This window comes from Nannospalax galili, unplaced genomic scaffold, assembly GCF_000622305.1.
Source record: "Nannospalax galili isolate Female #2095 unplaced genomic scaffold, S.galili_v1.0 scaffold417, whole genome shotgun sequence".
Classification (NCBI taxonomy): domain Eukaryota; kingdom Metazoa; phylum Chordata; class Mammalia; order Rodentia; family Spalacidae; genus Nannospalax; species Nannospalax galili.
Window position 1 is genome coordinate 3570230 of NW_008340785.1, and position 25765 is coordinate 3595994.

General features: G+C 37.1%; 1 protein-coding gene across 2 annotated transcripts in view; it reads left to right on the forward strand.

Moving 5' to 3' along the window:
- The window catches only part of Cep85l (centrosomal protein 85 like), a 176628-nt gene that overhangs the window by 111616 nt on the left and 39247 nt on the right, over positions 1-25765 (forward strand). For both annotated transcript variants that reach the window (XM_017798871.2, XM_029564808.1), the window contains exon 5: positions 2135-2252. In XM_017798871.2, the coding sequence (XP_017654360.1) occupies positions 2135-2252 (118 nt within the window). The remainder of the gene's footprint in view (positions 1-2134; positions 2253-25765) is intronic.

A 25765-nucleotide genomic window follows, 5' to 3' on the forward strand; every position in this document is an offset into this window, starting at 1 on the left:
GCCTAAACTTTGTGAGGGTCCTCCCAAGCCCATGTGACCTCTGAGGAACAGATCCTCAAATGACCTTAAGAGTAAAAATAAATCCTTAAACACCCAAAAGGAAAGTGTAACCAAAGATTAAATGGGCCAACATAATTTCATAAGCATCCATATGTATAGCTAATGGCTACATAACAAGCAACAATGCCAGACAAGCGATACCTTTTTTTGAGTTGTTGGCCAGGGTGGCCCAAGGGACTCCAGATAGTAAACCAGCATAGAACTGGGAAAACCAGCAGCAGATCCCAATCTTATCCAAAGGAATACAGACAACTGATTACCGCTAGATGACAAACAGCTGACCCTCCTAAAACAAAGATCTCTAGATAGGCTGACTAGATTCACCAGAAGGGCAAGTAGTAGGGAATGGCTGGGGGTGCCGATAACACAGCAGACAGTAACAGGGATATCAGAGTATAAGGGTTCTAGTCGGGGGAGGGAGGCTATAGGAGGGTGCTACCTGGCAATTGGGTGTATAAATAAAGAAAAAAAAGAAAAAAAAATAATACTTCAAAACATAAAATTTGCTCTTTAATAATTAATAGATGTGAAAAATGTTCCCATTGAAATCTACCTGATGACTTTATATTCCATGCTCAGATGCCAAGGAGCTCAGAAAGTAACTGACTGTGACTAGTAATAATCAGATATATAGAGATTAGAAACATATGTGCATCATAGTGTGAATTGAATTAAAAATGAATTTTTCTGTATGAAACTGTATTTTAATAATGAAAAATGGAAATCTTTTTTAAAGGTTAAAACCTCATTTATTTTTATGTCTTACAGGGTTTATACTGAGTATAATATTGTATAACTGTAATAATACAACTTTACCTAAAAATTTACAGCCAATTTTGAAAAAGATGCATCTTAGCTCAGAAAATTGTTATTGAATATGTCAATGCTGTTGTAATGAAATGCTTCTTCTAATTATATGGTTATTAAATACGTAATTAAAAAATATATCTCTGTTAAAGTAAAAAAAATTGGCAGCCTTTTAATATACTAATAATGAAATTAACAAGGATGAAATCATGGAAAAACATCTCTTACAATAGCTTAAATAAAAATTAAATACCTATGAATTAACCCCTAAAAGGAAGTCCTCAATCATGGAAATTTAAGACATTAAAGAAATTGAAGACACTTAGATTTGTGTGTGTGTGTGTGTGTGTGTGTGTGTGTGTGTGTGTTTGAATATGTATGTGTATGTGATGTGTTTAGATGTGATTGTACACCTGTGTGGAGGCTTGGCGACATTAGGTGTCTTCCTTGATTGTTCTCCACTTCATTTACCCGAAGCAGAGTCTCTCACTGAGCCAGGAGCTGGCAAATCCAGTTCAGCTAGCTTGTCTGCATCCTGAGTGTTAGAATTACGGGATTATGGGTAACTACTATGCCTACCCTGGTATTTACATGAGTGGGCATTTACCATGGGTTCTGGGGATTTGAACTCAGGCTCTTATGCTTGCATGACAAGTACTGTTCTAGTTTGTTTCTCAACTGCTCTGACAAAATACTCTGACCATACCAACTTGGGGAGCAAAGGGTTTATTTATCTTATATCTCCTGGGTCACAGTTCATCAGGGAGCCCAAGGTGGGAACTCCAGGCAGAAACCTCGAGGCAGGAGCTGGAGCACAGGCCATGAAGGAACTCTGCTTTCTGGCTTGCTCCCCTGGCCCCTGCTCAGCCTGCTTTCTTGTGCAACACAGGCCCACCTGCCCAGGGGTGCCACCACTCACAGTGGGCTGGGCCCTCCCATATCACTCAACAATCAAGAAGATGCCCCCACAGACATGGCCATGGGCCAGTCCTATGGAGGCAATTCCCCAATTGAGTCTCCCTCAACCCAGGTGTGTCAAGTTGACACTAAAGCTATCTCGCACAAATACTTTATCCATTAAGCCATCTCTTTCCTTTTCTTAACAGTGTCTTTCACATAGGAAATATTTAAGCTTTTTCCCCCAGTGTTTAAGATCAAGAAAAACTTTGAAGTGCTTTTGTAAAATCATTAGAATGCTACAGTTTCTCTACACACTTTCTTATAAAAACATCTTCTTTATAATGTGACTTCAACTTATGTTTTACAGGCAGAAGCAACAAATTAGCCACCTCCATGAAAGGATAAGGGATAATGAATTACGGGCGCAACATGCCATGTTAGGACATTATGTAAATTGTGAAGATTCTTATGTGACTAGTTTGCAGGTAAGATGATAGAAAATTTTATATTTTGTAGTTGTTTAATAAATGTGTATTAATAATATACTTACAACATTAGAGCACTTCAAATCAATGTTTTGAAATAATAATGTGTTTGCATGTTTCATATTTATATGTGGAGTAAAGGGTATCTAACCACTTTCTTCCATTTGTCCATTTCACATCCTTGTCCCCCACATACATAAGCTACTATTATCAGTTTCTACTGTATCCTTCCAGAGTTGATATATAAGCAGGTAAAAATGTATTTCATTTCTCTACCTATACAAAAACAGAATATTCATTACTTGGTACCTGATATCATTCTTTATATAAAATTATATAACATACAATAATTATTTCCATATCATTACATAAATCACTATTTCTTTTGTTTTTATAGGTATATGATTTTCTGTTTTATATATACCACAATTTATTCAATTTACGTGTCACAAAAATTAAGGCTGTTTGGTGTTTGGGGCTATTAAATGATTCAGTGAAGAATTTATAATATTGTTTTGCTCATATATATGCATCCTTGTAATTTAAAATTCTGAGAAATTAAATTCTAAGTGAAGTACATGCATATATGTATATTTAAATGCAGATCCTACATATCTGGCTTATTTTGCTTAATGATCTTCATTTCATCTGTTTTCCTGCAAATAACATAATTTCATTTTCTTTAGAGCTAAATAAAACTCTATTGTGTATATATACTAAATTTTCTTCATTCATCTGTTGATTATATCTATAATAGTTCCGTATTTTGACTATTGCAAATAGTGCAGCAATAAACATGGATATGCAAATATCTCTGGTATACTGACTTTCTTCTGGATCATTTGTTCATAGTATTTTTATTGATTTTCATAGTCATTGCACCTATTTAGAGTCCCACCAGTGTGTTTAATGGATCCTCTTTCCCTACGCCCTTATCAGTATATATATATATATTTTTTTTACTTTCTTTTCTTTTTTTGACACCCATTCTGACTGAAGTGAGATAGAATTTCAGTGTAATTTTAATTTGCATTTCCCCATGACTAAGAATGTTGAACATCTCTTCAAATTTTTGTTAGCCATTTATATTTCTTCTTTTGAAAACTGTTCTTTTGCTCATTTATTAATGAGATAATTGGGGTGGCTTTGCTTTTGTTTGTTTTAGTTTTTCTTTTTAACTTAGATCCTTTTAGGTTTAGATGTTAATCCACTGTCAGATGTGTAATTGCCAAAGACTTTCTCCCAATCTATAGACTGTCTTTACTCTCTAATTGCTTTGCTATTTAGAAACTTTTGATTTCATACAATCGCATTTGTCAATTTTTGGAATTATTCTCTGAGCTCTTAAAAAGTCTTTTTCCAAAAGTCCTTACCTGTGCTTATATCTTTAGGTGTTTTATTAAGTATCTATTTACTTATTTTGTGTGTGCATTTACGTGTCTGTGCCTGTATGTGTCATGGCATTCATGTGGAGGTCAGGGGACAACTTGTGGGAGTTTGTTCTCTTTCCATCTTGTGTGCCTTGAGGATCAAACTCAGGTCTTGAGGCTTGGTGGCAAGCACCTTTACTTGCTGAGCCATCTCACCAACCCCATCATTAAGTGGTTTCCTCTAGTAGTTTTAAAGTTTCAATTCTGACATAAGATTTTGGATCCATTTTTTAAATTCCTTTTGGATTAGAGCGAGATAAGGACCTAATGTTAGTGTTCTCTAGATATAAATCCACGTCTCTAGGCACCATTTGTTAAAGACTCTGTCTTTTCTCCAATATATGCTTTTGGCACTTTTGTCAAAAATTAGGTGCCTGTCACTGCATGGGTTTATTTCTAGGTCCATCACTTTATCCTGTATGTCTGTTTTGTGCCCAAATCATGTTGTTTTTGTTATTCTGTAGTATAATTTCAGGTCGGCTACTGTGGGTCCTTTGGCGTTGCTCTTTCTGCTTAGGATTGCTTTTGCTGCTCATGATATTTGATGTTTTTGTATAATAGTGTGTGTTTTTTGTCTCATTCTGTGAAGAATGTCCTGAAATTTTGATGAGGATTACATTAAATCTATAGATTACTTTCAGTAATCTAGTGATTTTCACAATTTTAATTCTGCCAACCTGTCACCATTGTCAGTATTTTGGTGTCTTCCATTTCTTTTTTCTGTTCTTCAAAGTTTTAATTGTAGATGTCTTTAGCCTCCTTAATTGGGTTTATTCTTAAGTTTTGAGGTTTTGTTTTGTTTTTTAGAGCTATTGTAAATTGATTTTTTTCTGATTTCTTTCTTGGCAAGTTAATTATTGGCTTGTAGGAAAGCTAATTATTTTTGTAGGTTGATTTTTGTATACAACTATTTTGCTGAAATCTTTCATCAGTTTGTGAATTTTCTGGTGTAGTTGTTAGGATCTTATAAATATAGAGTCACGCCATCTACAAATAGTGCTTGCTTGACTTCTTTCTTTCCTATTTGTTTTTTATTTCCTTGTCTTACTGCTCTAACTAAGATGTAAAGTCCTATGTTGAATAAGTGTGGGGAAAGCGTGTACCATACTCTCATTCCTGATTTTAGTAGAAATTTCTGTTTTTCCCTAATTAGTATAATGTTGGCTCTAGATTTATTGAATCATAGCCTTTATTATGTTGATATATGTTCCTTCTGTTCCTAATTTCTTAGGAATTTTATCATGAAAGGCATGAAAGGCCTATTTACATGGTGAATTAAATTTATTGACTTGTATGTGTCTTCTGTGTATGTCTAGAAGGAAACAACTTGGTCATAGTGTATAATCTTTTAAATATATTCTTGTTAATATATTCATTGAGAACTTTTGGATATATGTTGATTAGGAGTTTTTTTGTTTTTGTTGCTGCTACTGTTATGTTCTCACTCAGTTTTGCTTGGATATGCTGGCTTTGTACAGTCAGTTTGGTACTGGTCATTCTTGTTCTGTCTTAAAGATCAGTTTGAGGATCACTGATACTAGCATTCTTTAAGAATTTAGTAGAATTCCATCAGGGAATCCATCTGATTTGGGACTTTTCTTTTTTTCTGAGAATTTATTACTGTTTAATTTCTTTTTATGGATCTGTTTAAGTTGTATGTTCTTGAGTTAATTTTAGTAGGTCTTATATATTTAAGAATTTATTCAGGCCTTATAGATTTTCCTGTTTTATGGACTACAAGTTTTTTCTAATGATCCTCTGGATTTCAGTGGAATCTATTGTAATATTCCCCTTTTAAAATTTTATTAATTTGGCTCTTTTCTCCCTTCTTTCTTTTTGGTTACATTAGCTAGAGGTTTGTCAATCTTGTTAAATTTTTTAAAGAATAAGTGTTTTTTTTTTCTTTATTGATTTCTGTGTGTACTTTTAGTCTCCATTTTATTTATTTCTGCTTTGATATTTATTATTTTTTGCTGCCTTCTGCTTTTGGGTTTGGTTTATTCTTGTTTTTCTAAGGCCTCAAGGTACAACATTAGGTTATTTACTTGATATTTCTCTGATTTTTTAATGTAAGGACTCATATCTGTAGACTTTCCTCTTAGAATCGCCTTACCTGTGTCCTGGAGATGGTAAGTTGTATTTTTATGTATAGTTGATTCTAGAGGGTTTTAAATGTCCTTCCTGATTTTGTGATGAACCTCACTATTCAAGAGTATATTGTTCAGTATCCAAGTGCTTGTGTAGTCCAGGAGGTTTCTCTTGCTATTTATTTCTAGTTTCTATGATCAGATAAGATAAAAGAAATTATTTCAATTATTTTGTATTTGTTAAGATTTTGTGGCCTAGAATGTGATCTATTTTAGGGAAGGTTCCATAGGCTGCTGAGAAGAATGTACGTTCTGCGCTTGTTGGAATATTCTGCAGATAACTATTAAGTCCATTTGATGTTTGTTATGATTGTCTCAAAATTTCTTTGTTGAATTTTGGTTTGGATGACCAATCTAATGATGAAAGTAGGTGCTGAAGTCATTCACTGTCATTGTGCCAGTGCCTGTCTAAGCTGTCATTCCCTTTAGTATTATTTTTTGAAGTTTAAAACCCTATGGTTTAGTGCATATATATTTAAAATTTTCATATTAGCTGGGTGTGGTGGCGCACGCCTGTAGTCCCATCACTTGGGAGGCAGAGGCAGGCGGATCTCTGTGAGTTCAAGGCCAGCCAGCCTGGTCTACATAGTGAGTTCCAGGACAGCTGGTGCTACAGGGAGACCCTGCTTCAATAAGAAAAAAAAAAAAAATTCATATTCTTGAGGAATTCATTGTTCCCTTTAATAATATATAGTAGTCTTCTTGATCCCTTCTGACTAATTTTTGTTTTAAATGTACTGTATCAGATATCATAAAGATATCATAATAGTTATGCCAGCTTGTTTTGGGGGCAACTTTTGTTTGGTAACTTATTTTCATGTTTTGACTCAGTCTGTGGGTGTCTTTCTCAAGCAAGTTTGTTTCTTGGAGACAACAGATAGTTAAATCTTGATTTTTATTCTAGTCAGTTAATCTATAGCATTTTATTGGTCAGTTGAGCCCATTTACATTTAAGATTTAAAAAGTTTTTGTATTTTTTATTGAATTTTTCTGTATTTTGTACAAAATATCTTAATCATCTTTATACCCCTCCCCTATTCACACCCTTCCATACCATACCCCTCCCCACCCCCTTCAGATTTCATGCATTCTGTTGTTTTATGTTAAGATGTCCCTTAGTGCAAGTTTATCCAATGGGGTCTAGTCAGCCTATTTAGAGCCACTCCATTAAAGATAACTCTTCCTCACCCCACAGTAATCAGCTACCAGTAGTTCTTCAGCTAAGATTGAGGGCTACTGCCCATTTTGCCAGTTCTATGCTGGGGTTTTGTCTGCTTGAGTTTGCATGGGTCTTGTGCGTGCTGACACCATTGCTGTATATTCATATGAGCAAGGTCCCAGGAGCCTATAAGACTCTGTTTCCATATTTTAATGCACCTCCTCCCCTGGCTCTTAAAATCTTTCAGCTATTTCTTTTACAAGAAGGGTCCCCGAGCCTTGGATGGGTAGATTTTAATATAGGAGTCTTGTCCAGGGACACACTCTTCAGACTCTTCTTTTCTATGCTTTGGCCATTTATGGCCTTTTGTGTTCATTGCCCTCTACTGCATGAGTGAGCTTTGTTGATGAGAGTTGAGAGATGCATTATCCTCTCTACCCCTTGTTCCACTATGTTCCATGAGCCTTAAGTGTATAGGTTCCATTGTGGATGTGTCTCTTAGGGATGGACATTTCACAGACACTTATTCTATGTGTGTGACCAGTTGTGGAACTCTGTAATAGTCTCCATCTGTTGCAGAAAAAGCTTCTTTGGTGAGTGATCACTGGCATACTTATCTGTAAATACAAGGATTCATATTATCATATACTAAGAAATTGCATTTGTCTGGGAATGCGACCACCCAGGGATTCCTTAGGGAATCCTCTTAAGATCGATGACCTCTTCAGCCATGTGTAGTTGGCTATATTTACAGTTCCACACATCAGTTCCCTCCCATTGAGTGGGCTTTAAGTCCAGTTAGGTAACTGTTGATTACCCCCAAGATAAAAGTGCCACTACTGCCCCAGTGTAGTTTGCTGTGCTTGTTGTTGTTGTGGTTATTAGGCCTTGAAGCTGGAGTTGGACCTTTGATTGATTTTTTTCCCTTAGCAGCTTGCATAGCTTTCTCCAAAACTATGAGAGCTAGCCTTTAGGGAGGTGGCTTCAAGGTCAGTTCTAGCTTTGTTGCTCCAAGTCCTGTGTTTGAAGTATGTCCTGTCTTCAGCAATAGGGTCTTACCTTCAAGTTCTGAGAGACAATCAAGGGCTGTGTAATTTTGGGAGTCTCTTGGACTATACTGGCCAACAACTCGAAAGAAGTTTCCTTCTGACTGGCTCTGTTTCTTGTTATATAGCCTTCAACTATACACATGGACTTAAATTTTTTTAAAGGTTTAAAATTTACATTTTAAAGGTTATTTTAAAATTGCATTATTTTGTTTATTATTTATTTACTTTTTGTGTGCATCTGTTTGTGTATGTGGGGGATGTGTGTGGAGGGGGTGCACAGGTGCTCTATTGTGTGTAAAGGTCAGAGAATAATTTTTTTAAAGCTTTTACAATTTTATTAGAATCTTAAAGGAAAAAAAAATCCTCAGGACAGGTGAGCTAGTGATCTCAACAGCTGCCTTGAGGAGGTGAATGGTAGGAAGAAAGGAAGACATGAGGCCATGCAGGTTTAGAGCCTGTGTGGGAGGTCAGACACATGGCTGACTGGCAGCCACATGGCTGGGAGAAGGAAGCCTTAGAGAAAGTAAAGAAATACAAGATGCTAGGGGCAGCCCAAAGCCTTAAAGAAAGTATGTTTAGTAAGAAAGGCATGAAGAAGAAAAAGGGAAATTACACTTCCTTGAAGAATTCAGGGAAGCAGGCAACTCATAGACTTACATGGCTGTAGCTGTAAGAAGTTCTGTGTCCATAGGTAAGATTACAAGCAAGAAAAAGTTGCTATCTCATTAATGCGCTAGGTATTCTGCCCATCCATTTGGCATAACCCACCTTCCTAGGGGTAGTCCTGTGACCAGATAATTGACCAGTTAAACTTACATAAAATGGAGGTGTTTGGGGTATTACATTCCCCTCTAGCTCTGGGACATAAGCGAAATCTTTGACTTGTTTTGATTTTGAGGGTCATATTGGATCCTTAGAACCCTAATTTCGATGGCATTTGGGTGCCTCTTGATCTATCCAGTTAGCCAATTTAGAAGGCATGGACCCACCGTAAAGGCTAGGAGGAATATTACCAGAGGCCCAGGAAAACTCAATTACACCTGAATTATTGGCATAAAAACAGCAAACTTCACCTGAGGCCATGTCTGAGCCACCTTCCTTTAGGAACAGTAGGTCTGTCCCCCTTTCGTTCTTTAGCACCATTGTAGCTAGGGAGTTAGCCTGTCTCTCCAACTGCTGATGGAGTCCTGTAGATGTCCAATGTCTCTCTCTATCTGAGTGCTTAGAAGCCTAAAATTTTTATTACCCATGGGTAGGGTGGCAGCACCCAAGGCATCAGAACCTTCAGTGCCCATTTTCACAAGGATGGTGGTGGGACTTCTCTTGGCCCTTGAGAGATCTGGGTTAAGGTAGTTTCCTCCCTTTCTCTCTGCTATAGAGGTAAACCTGGGGGAGAACATGGACTAGTAGCCACATGTCTCCATGCCAAGAGTCCCATTTTAGCTGTTTTGTAGTCATGTACTTCATAAGACTGAAGGTGCATGCATCAGGTGGTTTCAGGCGCTTGAAAGAATAAACCCAGGTTTCCTGAGAACTTATGGGGGCTATATGTTGTGTTAATATTTTCTCCCCTCTGAAGAGGTCCTTTGAAATTTAGGGATTAGGCAAGAGCTCTTAAATACTTTTGGTATTTCTGGACTTTGACACAGACCAGGCTGCTCAGAGGCCCAAGGACATTTTGACTTTTAGCCAAGAAAGAAACTGGCTAGTTTTCCTTTTTTTTTTTTTAAACCCTGACTGCCTAGCCAATTTCTACCACCTATTTTTATTATGCCATTTTCTGAAGAGGTTACCTAAAATTTGCCAATGGGGAATCAGGATGTAGACCACTCTGGCTTCTTCCATGCTGAGCGGAGATGCAGGGTATGACAATTGGGGTATCCCCTTCAGTGGGTCTATCTAAAAGAATCCCAAATGGTATAACTCTTAACTGTAAGGAGAAAAGAGTGTCCTTGACCAGTGCCTGCGAGATGTGAAGGAGAAGTAGGCAAAAGTAGTTAGCATTACAAATTCTAGATAGGAAACCAGAAAAAGTTAGAACAGGGCAGCTTTTAAATGTCCAAATTAAAGTCCATTAGAATTTCCTGAAGAGGGTTTTCAAAAGCATCCATTTATTGGGTTTTTCCTCATTTTTCTTTTGACTGCCAAGGGTGGGCTTGAGAGTGATGAGCTCAGGATTTGTTTTCAGGCACTTTGATAGCTGTTGAAGTGACTATAATCAGTTTTCTTTTAAATGCCTTCTAGACAGGGAGAGAAACTAAATTTAGCCATCATTTTAGAACAACAGTGGCTTGTCTCCCTTAGCTGCAGGTAACATTACAGTGTTGTAGACCAAGATTTGAAGTCTTACACCTGAGTAGCATTTTCTTGTTCAGAACAAAATCATTAATGAGAAATAATTATTTAAATAACATTTTACATGAACTTAAGTCTAATGTCTGGGAAATGCAATCCTTTGGACTCTTTAAAGAAATACACTGATTAATTTTTGGTTATACTTTCCTTTTGGGTGTTTAAGATCATGCAGTTGGCCCAAATTATTTTACTTTTAAGACCAGTTGAGAACCTGGTCCTCAGGGGTCACATGGGCTTGGGAGGAGCCCCTGGCTCCTTAGGCCTTCCTTTTACCAGTTCCATCTATTTGAGGATAAGTCAAAGATCCTGCTTGACAGGGGCTGGCTTCACTTGGAAGTAGTGAGGAAATGGTTTCCTCTGTGTTTGACCCTCCTCTTTGGAGACTGGACATTAGTTCAAGTCCATCTGGTGGGACTCCATGGTCTCCCTGAACAAGAGGACAGGTGACTCACTACAGTTAGAGGACATTTTGAGTTCAGTCAGAGGATAATTTATGGGAATCAATTCTTTTCTTCCATCCTGTTGTTCCCGGGGATGGAACTTAGCTTGTTAATCTTGGTGGCAAGCACTTCTACCTGCCAAGCTATCTCACTGGCTCCATTTAGTGTTATTATTGAGATTGAGAGAGGTTTGTTCTTTTTTTTTTTTTTTTTAACTTTTCCCTCTTGGCATTTGGGGTTTACTGGTTTACCATGTTGGAAAATATGAGAATTTATTCCTAGTCTTCCTTTGTTCATCTGTTCTTCTCAGAAAATTTGTTCTTTCCTGTACTCCTGTAGTTGAGACTTTCTTCCTCCCCTGGGTATAGTATTCCAGGCACATACCACCATGCCCTAGTAGTTGATCTTATAGACTCAACTTTCTTATGATTTACCTCTACTGGATTAATGTCAGAGGTCTGTAGCATTGTCTTCATTTTAGTAGTTTTCCTTCTTTGCATACTAGGAACTTTTGCTGGCCACATTTAGTTTTGTAATGTGAGGTGGGCAGTTCTTCCAACCTCAGCAAATCTCTTGTTTGTAAACTCTGGAGTACATAGGGAGGTGTGTCTCAGATGCACTGGGAATGGGGGAAGCAAACATGGCCCAAAATGTGTATAGGTAAACACATAATTTCAGAATACATACTTTCGGTAATTTGAGATCCCACTGTATTAATTACTTTTCTGTTGCTGTGATAAAAATACCATGACCAAACACAACTTAAGGAAAAGTTTATTTTGGCTTGGGATTCCAGAGGGTGAGATGTCCATAATAACAGGAAAGGCATGGCAGCCAGAGTAGGAAGCTGAGAGATCACATCTCAACTGTACACAGGAAGTAGAGTGAACTGGAAGTGGAGGTAGGCTATAGACTTTCAAAGCCTGTCCCTAATAATGCAGCTTGGGTCCATGGTCCTAAAATTTCTATAAATTCTATAAATAGCACCAACTGGGGACCAGTTATTCAGATACATGAACCTATGGGGGACTTTTCCCATTCAAACCACCATGCCCACTCAGCATTAAACACTACAGGGATATGGCTGTGGAGCCCATGTAATCCTCTAGTGCTTCAGGACATATAGGTGGCTCCAAAAGTTGATGCACTCACTGACTTCAGATTCAGGGCTGTCATTCTCTAACATTCTCAGGGCATGAGGTCACTTACTTAATGCTGTGAGTGAGGCTACCTTCCCTGTGCTCTTTACTGCATGACCATTCTCCTGTCACTTGCACTTTCAGGTGTGTCAGTGTCAGGCTCTCTTCTCTCCATTACTGTCTTACATAGCCACCTCTCACTTGGGGGCTGTCAGGTTAACTTGAGCCTTCAAGTTATCATCAGAAGTGACCTGTTCATAAGCCCCCAGGGTAGCTGTTTTAATTAGCAGTTTCTCTTCCAAAGTAGTGCCTGACCACTCCTACAAATGACAAAATGGATTCCTCTCTACTACTGACCCATCCTGTAAAAAATGTCAGTCTCACCAAAACTTGGAACTGAATTTCCAGCTTGCAAGAGGTGTGCACTGTCGTGTTTTTAGAACTGCTAGTCTCTTTTCATCATGGCTACCTAACTTAACCTCCTCCAAGGCTATTTACACCCAGTACCTTCTGTTTCTCCCCTCTTCTCAGCTGTCCCATCTTGTAGATTCCCAATGCCCTTTCTCTTTCACTTTGGAATAATTATTTTTTTTAAATCTTGGTTCTTCTCCTTTAGTGTTTTCCATGGAGGCAGCTTCTAATCTTTCATTATTGGAATCTACGTAGACACCATAATCCAAGACCTTTCCAGTTGCAAAATAATGAACTCTTAATTTAAAATGCTCATATCCACCCTTGTACTTGGACCCAGGCCCGCTCCCGCTCTTTTGCCTTAGATCTCTGGACTAGCTTCGTAATTCAGACTAGCTTAGTCCTCTAGCATAGTTTGTTACATCCTCCACAAGCTGCCTCCCCCCTCACTTTCCCCTGGCCTTCTGATCTGCCTGGCCTGCCTACTACTCTGGTAAGTCAGTCTGCCCACTGCATCTTGATTTCCCTGCAGCCTGAGCACTCCAATCTACCCCACCCCTCAACTCTTCTGCCTTAGTTCTCTGGACTGCCTTCTTAGTTCAGACCTGCCCACTTCGTCCTGATCCCTTGGACCCTGAGTAGGTCAGTTCTCTACCTTCCACTATTAGACCCTCCTCAGAGAGTTTCACCCCCATCTTGCCCTTGGCCCCCCTCCTGAGTTGCCAAACACAGACCTACCTGCTACCCAGACCAGCCTGTGACCCCAAGAACACCTGAAGCACATACCAACTAATTTTTCATGCCTGAGCAAAAAGCAACCAGGCTATACCAACAATATAAACAGAACCAAAATTCAACTGAACAAAGACAGGACATAATTTCCTATTAGACACACAACCAACAAAAGACATCCATGTGCCCAAATGGCAATGTGAAATCACAGATAATATGAAAAACCAAAACAATATGCCCTCAACAAAACCCACCAGTCCTACAGAAGTGTACTACGATGAGAATCGTCTTGAGGAGCCTCACGATGCAGACTATAAAAGAAAAATCATAAGCATGATCAAAGAACTTAAAGAACACAAAGAACTCAAAGAAAATATAAACTTGTGATGGAAGCTCAAGAAACAACAAATGTGTGACTGAATGAAATAACAAAAACAGTTCACAACTTGAAAAGTGAATTCACAAAAGAGATAGAAATATTGAAGAAAACCCAATCCAGAATGAAGATGAAATTGAAAAACTAAGTCAATTTGAAATGATAGAAAAAAGCCTCACAAGTAAAATAAATGAAACAGAAAATAGAATATCAATACTGGATGACAAAGTTGAAGAACTGGGCTCCTTAAGCAAAGGCTTTGAAAAATTTAGAAAAACACAGGAATGGAATATGCAGAAATGTAGGACACCATGAAAAGACCAAATCTGTGCATCATAGGCATACAGGAAGGAGAAGAATTTCGGCCAATGGCATTGACCAGAATCTTCAACAGGATTATAGAAGAAAAGTTCCACAAATTAAGGAAAGACATGCCTATACAGATGCAAGAAGCACATAGAACACCAATTAGACAGGACCAGAACAGAATCTCCCCATGGCATATTATAATAAAAACACTAAATGTACATAACAAAGAGAAGGTACTAAAAGCTGCTAGAGAAAAACTACAAGTTATGTATAAAGGAAAACCTATCAGAATTACAGCTGACTTTTCAGTGCAAACTATGAAAGTCACAAGAACCTAGACCAAAGTATTTCCAGTTCTAAACAACCATGTATGCCAACTCTGAACACTTTACCCAGCAAAACTATCTATCATAGTCAAAGGGGAATGAAAAAATTTCCATGACATGAATAAACAGAAAGAATTCATGTCCACCAAACCAGCCATACAAATAATACTCAAAGCAATACAAAGGAACACAGATAGGAATGACTATACCCAAGAGGTTACAGAAAGAAAACAAAGGAAAGTATAATTTTGGAAACACAAAATTGGACCAAGAACACACACAAAAAAATTAAACTTTAACAGTAGCTGATACACATCTTTCAATAATAACTCTAAATATCAATGGCCTTAACTCCCCAGTCAAAAGACATAGGCTAGTGGGATGGATTAAGAAACAAAATTCATCTTTCGTTGTCTTCAAAAAATTCATCTCACCATCAAAGATAGGCACTATGTGAGGGTAACAGGGATGGAAAAAATATTACAAGAAAATGGCCAGAGTTGTAATTCTAATATCTGACAAAATAGTTTTAAAATTAAAATTAATCAGAAGAGATAAAGAGGGTCAATTCATTCTAATCAGAGGAACAGTTGACCAAGAAAATACTAATCATGAACATATATGCACCAAACTCTGGTCCACTCAATTTCATAAAAACAGTACTATAGGACTTTAATGCACATATTAACCCCAAGTCAGTAATAGTAGGTGACTTCAGTACTTCACTATCTCCATTAGACAGTTCAAGTGGACAAAGGATAAACAGACATCTGAATTAAATGATACCATACATCAAATGGACCTAACAGATAGCTACTGAATATTCCACCCAAGCACCAAAAAATATATTTTCTACTCAGCAGCCCATGTGAGTTTCTCTAAAATTGACCATGTTCTGAGACACAAAACAAACCTCAACAAATTTTTAAAAATTGAAATAATTCCATGCATTCTCTCAGTCCACAATGCAATAAAGCTTACAGTCAACAACAGAAGAAGCTCTAGTAACTACATGAACTCATGGAGATTAAATAGCACACTCCTGAATGATGAATGGGTCAGATAAGAAATTAAGAAAGAAAAGTATTCCTGGAACTAAATGAAAATGATAACACAACACAACAATACCTCTGGGACTCTTTAAAAGCAGAGGGAAGTTTATAGCTCTAAGTGCCTACAATAAAAAAATCAGAAAACAAATGACTTAACAGTACAACTCTGGAAAAGCAAGAACAAACCAAACCCAAAGCTAGTAGATGAGAAGAAACAAACAAAAATATTAGAGCAGAAATTAATGAAATAGAAACAAAGAATCAATTAATATGAGTTGGTTCTTTGAAAAAATAAACAAGATAGACCCTTAGCCCAGTTAACCAAAAGAGAGATAGAGGAAATTCAAAATAACAAAATCAGAGATGAAAGAGGGAAACATTACAACGCCAAAAAACCCCAGAACATTATAAGGGAATACTTTAAAAACCTATACTCTATTACATTTGAAAATCTAAAAGGAATGGATGAATTTCTAAATTTATGGAAACCACAAAGTCTCATAAAGACCCAAAAAAAAAAAAAAAAAAAAAAACCAAAGAAGAGAGCGACAGCTTAGACAGATCCATAAAAAATAAGGAAATTGAAATAGTAATACAAACTCTCAACTAAAAGAAGCCCAGGCCCAGACAGATTCATAGCAGAATTCTGTCAGACATTCCAAGAAGATCTACAACTAATACTTCTTAAATTATTCAAAAAAAAATAGAAATAGAGGGAAAAGTCCCAATCTCCTTCTATGACCCCAGTATCACTTTAATACCAAAACCAGGTAAAGACACATCAAAAAAAGAAAACTATAGGCCCATAACAATGAACATAGATGCAAAGATTCTCAACAAAATACAAACCACATACAAACACACATCAAAAAGATCATCCACCATTATCAAGTCAGCTTTATTCCAGAGATGCAGGAATGGTTCAACATACACAATAAGTATATAATGAACATAAAAGACAAAAATCACAGGGTCATCTCAATAGATGCAGAAAAGGCTTTTGACAGAATCCAACTTGCATTCATGTTAAAAGTCCTAGAGGAAATTGTACTGGAGGGAACATGCCTCAACATAATTAAAGCTATATACAACAAACCCACAGCCAACATCATTCTAAATGGAGAAAAACTGGAAGCATTCCCATGAAAATAGGGACCCAGACAAGTATGTCTACTATCTCCACTCCTTTTTAATACAGTGCTTGAAACTCTTGATAGAGCAGTAAGACAAGAGAAGAAAAGTAAAACAGCACTAATAAAGAAGAGGTCAAATTATCACTATTTGCAGATGATATGATATTATACATAATAGATCCCAAAAATTCCAACAGAAAACTGCTTAAAATGACTAACACTTTCAGGAAAGTGGCAGGTTACAAAATCAACTTACAAAAATCAGTAGCCTTTCTACATACCAATAACAAGCAATCCGAGAAAGAATTTATGGGAGTCAGAGGCAGCTGGATCTCTGTGAGTTCAAGGCCAGCCTGATGAACTCACATAATAAGTTCCAGGCCAGCTGGAGCTACAGGGAGACCCTGTTTCAAAAAGACCCCTCAAAAAAAACAAAAACAAAATCCAACAACAACAGCAACAAAATCCTAGGAGTAAACCTAACCAAAGATGTTAAAGATCTCTACAATGAAAATTATAACTCTTTAAAGAAATAGAGGAAGACACCAGGAGATGGAAGGATCTACTGTGCTCATGGATCATTAGAATTAATATTGTGAAAATGACCATTATTCCAAAAGCAATCAATAGATTCAATGCAATGCCAATCAAAATCTTGATGTCATTCTTCACTGAGCTAGAAAAAAAATCCTGAAATTCATATGGAATCACAAAAAACCCGGAATAGCCAAAGTAATCTTGGGCAAAAAGAGTACTGCTGGGGGATGACGATACAAGATCTCAAACTATGTTGCAGAGCTATAGTCATAAAAACAGCATGATACTGGCACAAAAACAGATAGGTAGATCAATGGAACACAATAGAAGACCCAAACACCCAAATATGAGTACATTTAGTTTCAGCCACCTGATATTTGACAAAGGTGCCAAGAACACACAATAGTGGAAAGATAGCATCTTCAACAAATAATGCTGGCAAAATTGGATTTCCACCTGTAGAAGAATGAAATTGGACCCTTATCTTTCATCCTGCATGAAAGTCAACTCCAAATGGATCAAAGACCTCAATATAAAACCTGAAACTCTGAAACTGATAGAAGAAAATATAGGCCGAACCCTCTAAGATATAGGTGTTGGAAAGGACTTTGTAAATCGGGCATCAGTTCCTCAGGTATTAAGGACAACAAGTGGGACCTCATTAAAGTTAAAAGCTTTGTACAGCAAAAGAAGCAACCAAGGGAGTGAAGAAGAAGCCCACTGAATGGGAGAAAATCTTCACCTGCTACACATCCAACAGAGGATTAATATCCAGAATATACAAAGAACTCAGAAAACAAAGAAACAAGAAAAATAACCCAATAAAAAGATGGGCTAAGGACTTGAACAGAGAGTTCTCAAATGAAGAACTAAGAAACATCTCAAAAAGTGCTCAACATCCTTAGTAATTAGAGAAATGCAGATTAAAACCACTTCAAGATTCCATCTTACCCCAGTCAAACTAGCTAAGATCAATAGAACAAAAGTCAACAAATGCTGGTGAGGATATAGAGAAAGGAGAACACTCATTTACTGCTAGTGGGAGTGCAAACTCGAGCAGCAGTGTGGAGAACTTTAAAAAACTAAAAATGTATCTACAGTTATTCCACTCCTTGGCATATATCCAAAGGACTCATCCTACTGTAGAGATAACTGTACATCCATGCTTGTTGCTGTTCCTTTTGCCGTAGCTAAGAAATGAAAACAACCCAAATGCCCCTTAACTGATGAATGGATAATGAAAATGTGTATTTACACAATACAGTTTTACTCAGTGATAAGAAAAGATGAAATTATGAAATTTTCAGGTAAATGGATAGAACTAGAAATTGTTACACTAAGTAAAGTAACAAACTCAGAAAAACAAGCAATGTATGTTCTCCCTCATTTGTGGATCATAGCACCAATCCCTCTTGTGTGAGTATATATCCTGATGTAACAGTAAGAGTCAGGAAAATGTAAAGGAAACATGGAGGTAAAGAGAAAGAAAGAGCCTGAAAGAGGAGTATAATAGGGAACAGATGTTACCGAATGAGATATGGAGAAAATGGATATATTCAACTGGGATGGGAGATGGGAAGGGCATACAAGGAACATACAAAGTAAAGGGGGATAATTGGAAACAGCTATTATCAAGGGGAAAATGAAGGCACTTAAACTGGGGAGGGACGAGAGAAGTTATACAGGGAGAGAGAGAGAGAGAGAGAGAGAGAGAGAGAGAGAGAGAGAGAGAGAGGAGAGTAAACAAAGCTTAGGTGTTTTAGAGAGCCAGAAAGTATTACCTTAAAAACCTTCTGAAAAATACACATACAATATCTGAATATGAGTGCATGTGTATACCTGAAGGCTATATAACAAGGAACACAGTGCCAGACAGGAGAAACTTGCCTTCGAGTTGTTGGTCAGAGTAATCCAAGAGACTCCCAAAATAACACAGGCTATTATTGCCAGAGCCCCTAATTAAACTGGAAGGAAAGACCCTACTGCTGAAGACAGAACATACTTTGGATATAGGTCTTGGAGCAGTGGAGCTGGAACTGACCAGGAATTTTCTTCCCGGAAGACTAGCTCTCATAGTTCTAGAGGATACTATGCAAGCTGCTAAGGGAGAAAAATCAGTCAACAGTCCAACCCAGCTCCAAATCCTAATAACCCCAATGACTGGCACAGAAAACTACCTTATTATTGCAGTAGTGGCACTGTTATCTAGGGGGTAATTAACCGTTATTAATTGGACTTAAACCCCTCACAGTGGGAGGGAACTCATAGGTGGCAATGTAAATATAGCCAAATACACATGTCTGGAAAGGTCATAGATCCTAGAGAAAACCCTATCTCTGTCATATCTTTAGACAAATGAAATTTCTTACCATATGGTAAATATGGTTCCTTACATTTACAGACAGTTATACTGTACACCACTAATCAAAGAAGTTTCTTTTTGCAACAGATGGAAGAATTTTACAGAGTTCCAAAACTGGTCACACACAGAGAATGTATGTCTCAGATATGCCCAGTCCTGAGAGACACATCTACAGTGGAACCTCTATACCTAAGGCTCATGGAGCATTGTGTACTAATGCATCCCTCAACTCTCGCCAGAGAATCTTCCTCATACAGCAGAGTGAGATGCCCACAGAAGGCCATTTTAGACAATAAGAGACTACAGAGTCCCTGACCATGGATAGGCCTCCTATATTAAACCTTACCCGCCCATGGCTCAGGGACCATTGAGGAAGAGGGGATGGAAAGATTGTAAGAGCCAGGGTTGGTGCATGAACATAAGTAAACAAATTTTCAAGCCTCTGGGAACTTGCTCACATGAACTTGCAGCAGTGGTGACAGCATGCACAAGACTCATGCTGACTCAGTCAGATAAAAATCAGGAGAGAAATGGGCAGCAGGCCCCAATCCTAGCTCAGGAACTATTGTCAACTGATTACGGCTGTGTGAATGAAAGTAGGCCTTTAAGATTTCTAGATAGGCTGACTAGACTCCAGTGGGTGAATTTGCACTGAAGGACATTTGGGTACAAGAGCTTGACCAAACAAGACTTAACATATATGATAGAATGCATAAAGTCTGGTGTGGGAGGCTATGGGGGGACGTGTCTAAATTTGATTACGAACTATTATATGAAATGCACACCCTCTTTCCAGGTGTGTCAAGTTGATATCTGAAGCTATTCAGCACAGTTTTATAATTGACCTGTTTATTTACAAAATAAAATTCCCATCTGTCTTTTTATTGGGATAAAAAGTAAGGCATAAATTTTTTGTGGAGATACGTGCTTCTATGGAATTATTTTTGTCCTTTTTGTTGTTATTCATTCCTAGATTTAAAAAATCATTTGAAGTGAGTTTTTTTTTTTGCACCTTCAAAAACATTATTTATGGATACTAAACTCATGGACTTTGGAACTAGGATACATAGAAAACCAAGTAGCTATTATATTTACCTAAAGTAGAGGCATTTAACATAGCAATTCTAGCCTTCTTTTTCTATGTTAGTTAGCAATGTATCAAAACACTTCATTATTATATAGTCTCATCTGACTTCAGTTGCAGAATAAGAAGGCTCTGTTGTAGAGTACTGAGATTGATAGTGTAAGTTAAGTGAAAATAGTATTCCTGTACTATATAACTAGTACAATTGTTTTGAAAGCAATGTGTTTTGGTAGAACTATTCAGTTTCTCCTTAAAGCTTCATCATTCTGAATAAATTTTTTTCTTAAGGAATACAATGATTATATTACCAAAAGTCTATAAAAATAGGTATGTAAAAACTGCATTTTTTTACACTGTCTGAGCCAGTAGATGGCTCTCTAAGTCAGTTTGCAAGGTCAGAAAGAACTCTTGAAAGATGTGAAAAAGGAGTTCCTAAAAGTATTGGAAGGATTTTGAATTATATAGAAAATTGAAATATCATTGGTAAATTTGATTAAATTACAGGATAATTTATAAAATAGAATATACAAAATTGCTCTTTGATGAGAAATGCTTTTCTTCCTTTTTAGTCTCATTCAGTTCATGGCAGGCCATCTTACTGTCTGTCCACCCAAATGCAGACCCTGTGTCACCCTGCATCCCAATGTCTATCAGCTCTGTGTTAATTAAAGTGGTAGCAGCATTTTGACTGTGTGAGTTTTAAAGTAGCACCCATGACTATCTGTTTGGAATATCCATGTTGTCTCTCCAGTCATTGTTTTCATTAGTGCTATAGTTTAAAGTTGCATAGGATTGAGTGGGCTATGCCTTACAGCTTTTGCTAGCCCTATTATTTTTAGTGTATGATTTTCCAATGGTTTGCAGGTATGTTTATATTGAATTATAATGGATAACCTATGTTAGCAGTTTTTAATGTAATTGTTTTTTGGAATAGTTTAAGTTCATAATAAAGTTGAGTGCAAAATGCAAATATTTCTCATATCCTGATGCCCCTTTCTAAAACCTACCCCACTTTGAGGTAACATCTGATACCTCAGGGTGTATTTTTTTGTAAGAACCATCATCATTATTTCTGAGTGGCATATACTATTGATATTATATACCATATTTGGTATAGCAAGTTTATAATGATATGTACCTATCATTTAATATATAGTTTGACACTCCCTGGATGTGTCCAGCATTAGGGTATTTTTCATAATAATTTTTCTCAACTCACCTTCCTCATTAACCTGTGACAACTAGTAAACTTTTAAATTTCTCTATAGCTCTGCTTTCCTAGAATGTCATATAACTGGGAATATACCATAATACTGTTCAGCTCCACTTTTAAGGTTCCTCCTCATCTTTTCATGGTTTGATAGTTCCTTTCCTTTTGGTGCTGAATAATTTCCATTCTTTGTAGTGTATCATTCGTTTATCTGTCTATCTACTGAAGAACATCTTTTAAACATTTTTAAAAAGTTGTTTTTATGTGTATGAGTGTATTACCTGCATGTGTGTAAGTGTACCTTTGTCCTCGGAGGTCAGAAGAAGGCCTCAGATTCCCCTGGAACTGGAATTATGGAGTTATGTTAGCTGCCATGTGGGTACTGGGAACTGAACCTGGGTCCTCTGCAAGAGCAGCTAGTGCTCTTAACTGCTGAGCCATGCCTCCAGCCCCCTGAAGGACATCTTAGTTGTTTCTAAGTTTTTCTTTTTTTATTTTAAAAATATTTTTATTTATTCTTAGAAATTTTCTTACATGTATACAATGTATTTTGAGTTCTAAGTTTTAAAAACTATGAATGAAGGTACTGTAGTAATTAATACCCCTCCCCGAAAAACTTTACCGAACACACACACACACACACACACACACACACACACACACACACACACAGAATACCCAAATCAAAAATGTATGCCTCTTCGCATTCTTAATATAGCACAATTACTTCTGATATAACCTGTATGAGGTTTATTTCCCCGCACACCAACCTGTCAGTTTTCTTGAGTGAGCATCATCTGGATTTCTTTCCCCTAACTTAATTAATGAGGTAGAGGTCTTGGAGAAAAGACACAAAGTTTCAGTTACCTGTATAAGCATGCTACCCACCAAGAACCTCTACTACTAGTTAGCTGTCTGGAAGCTGTCTGGCCTGAGTCCACTGGGCAGATGTGGCAGCTTCACTGTGGTTGTTAAGTTTCTGGTCATTGGTGATCTGCTTAACTCCTCTCTACTCTGTAGTTTTGGGGGGTGGAGGTGAGGCCGAAGTTCCCAATCCTTTAATCATATCTTGTCTTTCCAGTGACCGGACTTCATCCTGAAGCTATCTAATGGGTCATTAGCATTATCATAAAGAGACACATCATTCCAGATATTCCAGGGTTTTCGGAGCTATATGTCAATAATTGAGGATAAATAACAGTATTATAAATAACAGTAACATAAATAACAATATTGTGGTTTCTGTAATCATCTGTGAGTTTTTATGCTGACATAAGTTTTCAACTCCCTTATATGAATATTGTGAGCAAAATTACTGAATCCTTTAAAAGTGTGTTTAGTTTTGTAAGAAGCTGCCCAACTGTCCTACAAACTGGCTGTTTGACATGCCTTTCCACTGGTAGTGAATATAGGCTTAGCTGGTCCATATCCTCACATTATGGAAGTGTTTGGATTTGGGCCATTCTATTAAGTGTATATAGGTATATAATGTTACTTTAGTATCTAGTTCTCTAATGACACTGTGAATATACTTAAATTTATTTATTGTATGTGTGAGAGAGACAGAAACACAGAGAAAGGAGAAAGAAAAAGAGAAAGGAAGAAGAGCAAGAGGAAGAGTAAGAAAAGTGCAACCATGTGTGTGTGTCAAAGTCAGAAGACAACTCTCCAGAGTTAGTTCTCTCTTTCCACCATGAGATCTGGGGTTTGAACTCAAATTTTTAGGCTTGTTCATTTGTCCCCTGAGTTTCTTTTCATTGCTTGTTAGCCAGATGTACGTCTTAATTAGTCAGGTATCTGTTCAGATTGTTTTACCCTTTTTTTTTTGCATGTGTATGTGTGTGTGGTATGCATGCATGTTCACGTGTGTAGGTATGTTGTGCATGTGTGGGAGGCCCAAGGTTGACATCGAGTGTCTTCCTTGATGGTGTCTTGCTGAACCTAGAGCGTGCCCAATTCTGGCTAGTGTTAGCTATCCAGCTTGTGCTTCTTGAATGTTGGGATTACAGGCAGCTGCTAAGCCTGTCTGGCTTTTGAATATGTCCAGGGATCCAAACTCCAGTCTTAATGCTTGTGTGACCAGCACTCTTTCCACTGAGCTATCTCCTGAATCTTTCATACGGTGTTAAATTTTAAAAGTTCCTTATAAATTTTCTGCTTTTTCTTTATTAATCAGATTTACTTTTTGTAAATATTTTCTCCTAGTCTGTGGATTCTTTTTTTTCCCCCCTCTGGTGTTGTCTTTCACACAAGTTTTTGATTATATTGAAGTCCAGATAATCAGTTATTTCCTTCATGGTTCTTGATTTTAGTGTACATCTAGAAAATCATTCCTATAGTTGAGATAATCTAGATTTTCTACCATCTTTTTGTCTTCCTTTTTGGAAATTTTATAGCATTGTGAATTTTGTTCTTTAGGTTTGTGTTCATTTTGGGCTTAATTTGGGATGCTGGTGGTTTCTGTTTTATTTTGTTATTATTTACTGATTTAATAAGTTTCTTTATAGGGCCATTCAGGTTTCTTTCTTATATGAATTTTGGCAGGTAGTGTTTGAAGGAACTGTTGTCTTTCGTTGAGTTTATCAATTTCATGGGCATGGAGTAGTGCTATAGGGTCTGTATTTATGGTCCTTTATTTCTGATACTAACAATTTGCATCCTCTCTCATTTTCTCCTCTTAGCCTACCTCAAAGTTTATTGATTTTTATTGATCATATTTAAAAACTCAGCCTTTGGTTTTGTTTATTTTTCTGTATTTCTTATTTTCAATTTCATTAATTTTTGCTCTAGTTTTTATTATTTTTTCTCCTGCTTACATTGAATTTAATTTTCTCCACTTTTTCTAGTTTTCTACAGTTGGATGCTTGGATGATTAATTTTAGATTTTTTAATGTATATTTTTATTGAGTTTTTGTGCATTTCATATAATAGTTCTTAATCAAATTTGTACTCCCTCCCCGATCCATGCTTTCGTAGCCCCCACCACTGCATTATATGCATTCTCTCCTACATGTTAAGTCCTGTCCAGGCAGGTTTGTACCAGTTGGGGATTTAGCTCAGTGGTAGAGTGCTTGCCTAACAAGTACAAGGCCCTGGGTTTGATCCTCAACCCTCCAAAAAAGAAAAAAAGAAAAAAAAAATAGATTTTTCTTCTTATATAAAGTATGGATTCAGTAGTATAGATTTCATCTAAGCACTTTAGATTTGGATTTCATAAATTTTCAGTTACATTTTCATGTAGCTGAGAATATTTTAAATTTTCTTAGGAGAATTTGTCTTTAATGCTCTGTTTTGTATTTTAGAAGCCTGTCAACTTGGTGCACATCTGAGAGGAAAATTTTGCTTATGGAATTGACTAGATCAGATTGGCTTTTGGGCATGTCTGTGGGGGGGGGATTGTTTTGATTATTAATTGATGTAGGAGAGCCCAGCCCACTCTGGGCAGCACCATCAATAAGTAGGTGGTCCTGTGTGGTTTTTTGTTGTTTTTTTTTAAGAAAGCTAGCTAAGCATGAGCCTGAGAGGGAGCCAGCAAGCAATATTCCTCCATGGTTCCTGCCTCCCCCACCTTGACTTCTCTTTATCATGCATTGTGACCTGGAAGTATAAACTGAATAGATCCTTTCCTGCCCAAGTTGCTTTTGGTCACAGAGTTTTATCATAGCAACAGAATGAAAGTAGAATCCTCCTTCTCTTCACTTGCCTATCATCAAAACTAGGCACCAGTCTAAATAGCAGATAATACAGAAATTTACAAAAGAGACTTTACACTTTTAAAAAATTGTATTAGTGTTTTCCTTTAATACCATCACTGTATCATTATTTCTCACAAATTAAGACTGAACTCAGTATTTAGGGTTCTACAGTGAGGTCCCAAAGTAGGTTTTCAATTTTTCCCTTTTCTTTCCTCCTCTTGTAGCCTATGCTCTAAGAAATAGATACTGTCAGCATGTACTCTGTATTTGCTTGATTTAATGTTCTCTTCAGGTTATCTTTCTTTGTTCTTGGCAGAATCCTTCGATTATCTCAAAATCCACTACTCTAGTAAAGCTTTTCTCCTCATTCTCCCAGTATCTTCATTTTCCTCTCGCCCCAATACTTTGTAATTAATGTGGTCTTTACTTATTAATGTGGCCTTTACTTGGGTACCTCCTCATAGTATTTCCTATGCTATAAATATTTAAGGACTTCTCCCCTCCATTAAAATTTGAGTTCATAAGAGGTACAACTTTGAAATATTCTGCAAATAGCAATTGTTTCTG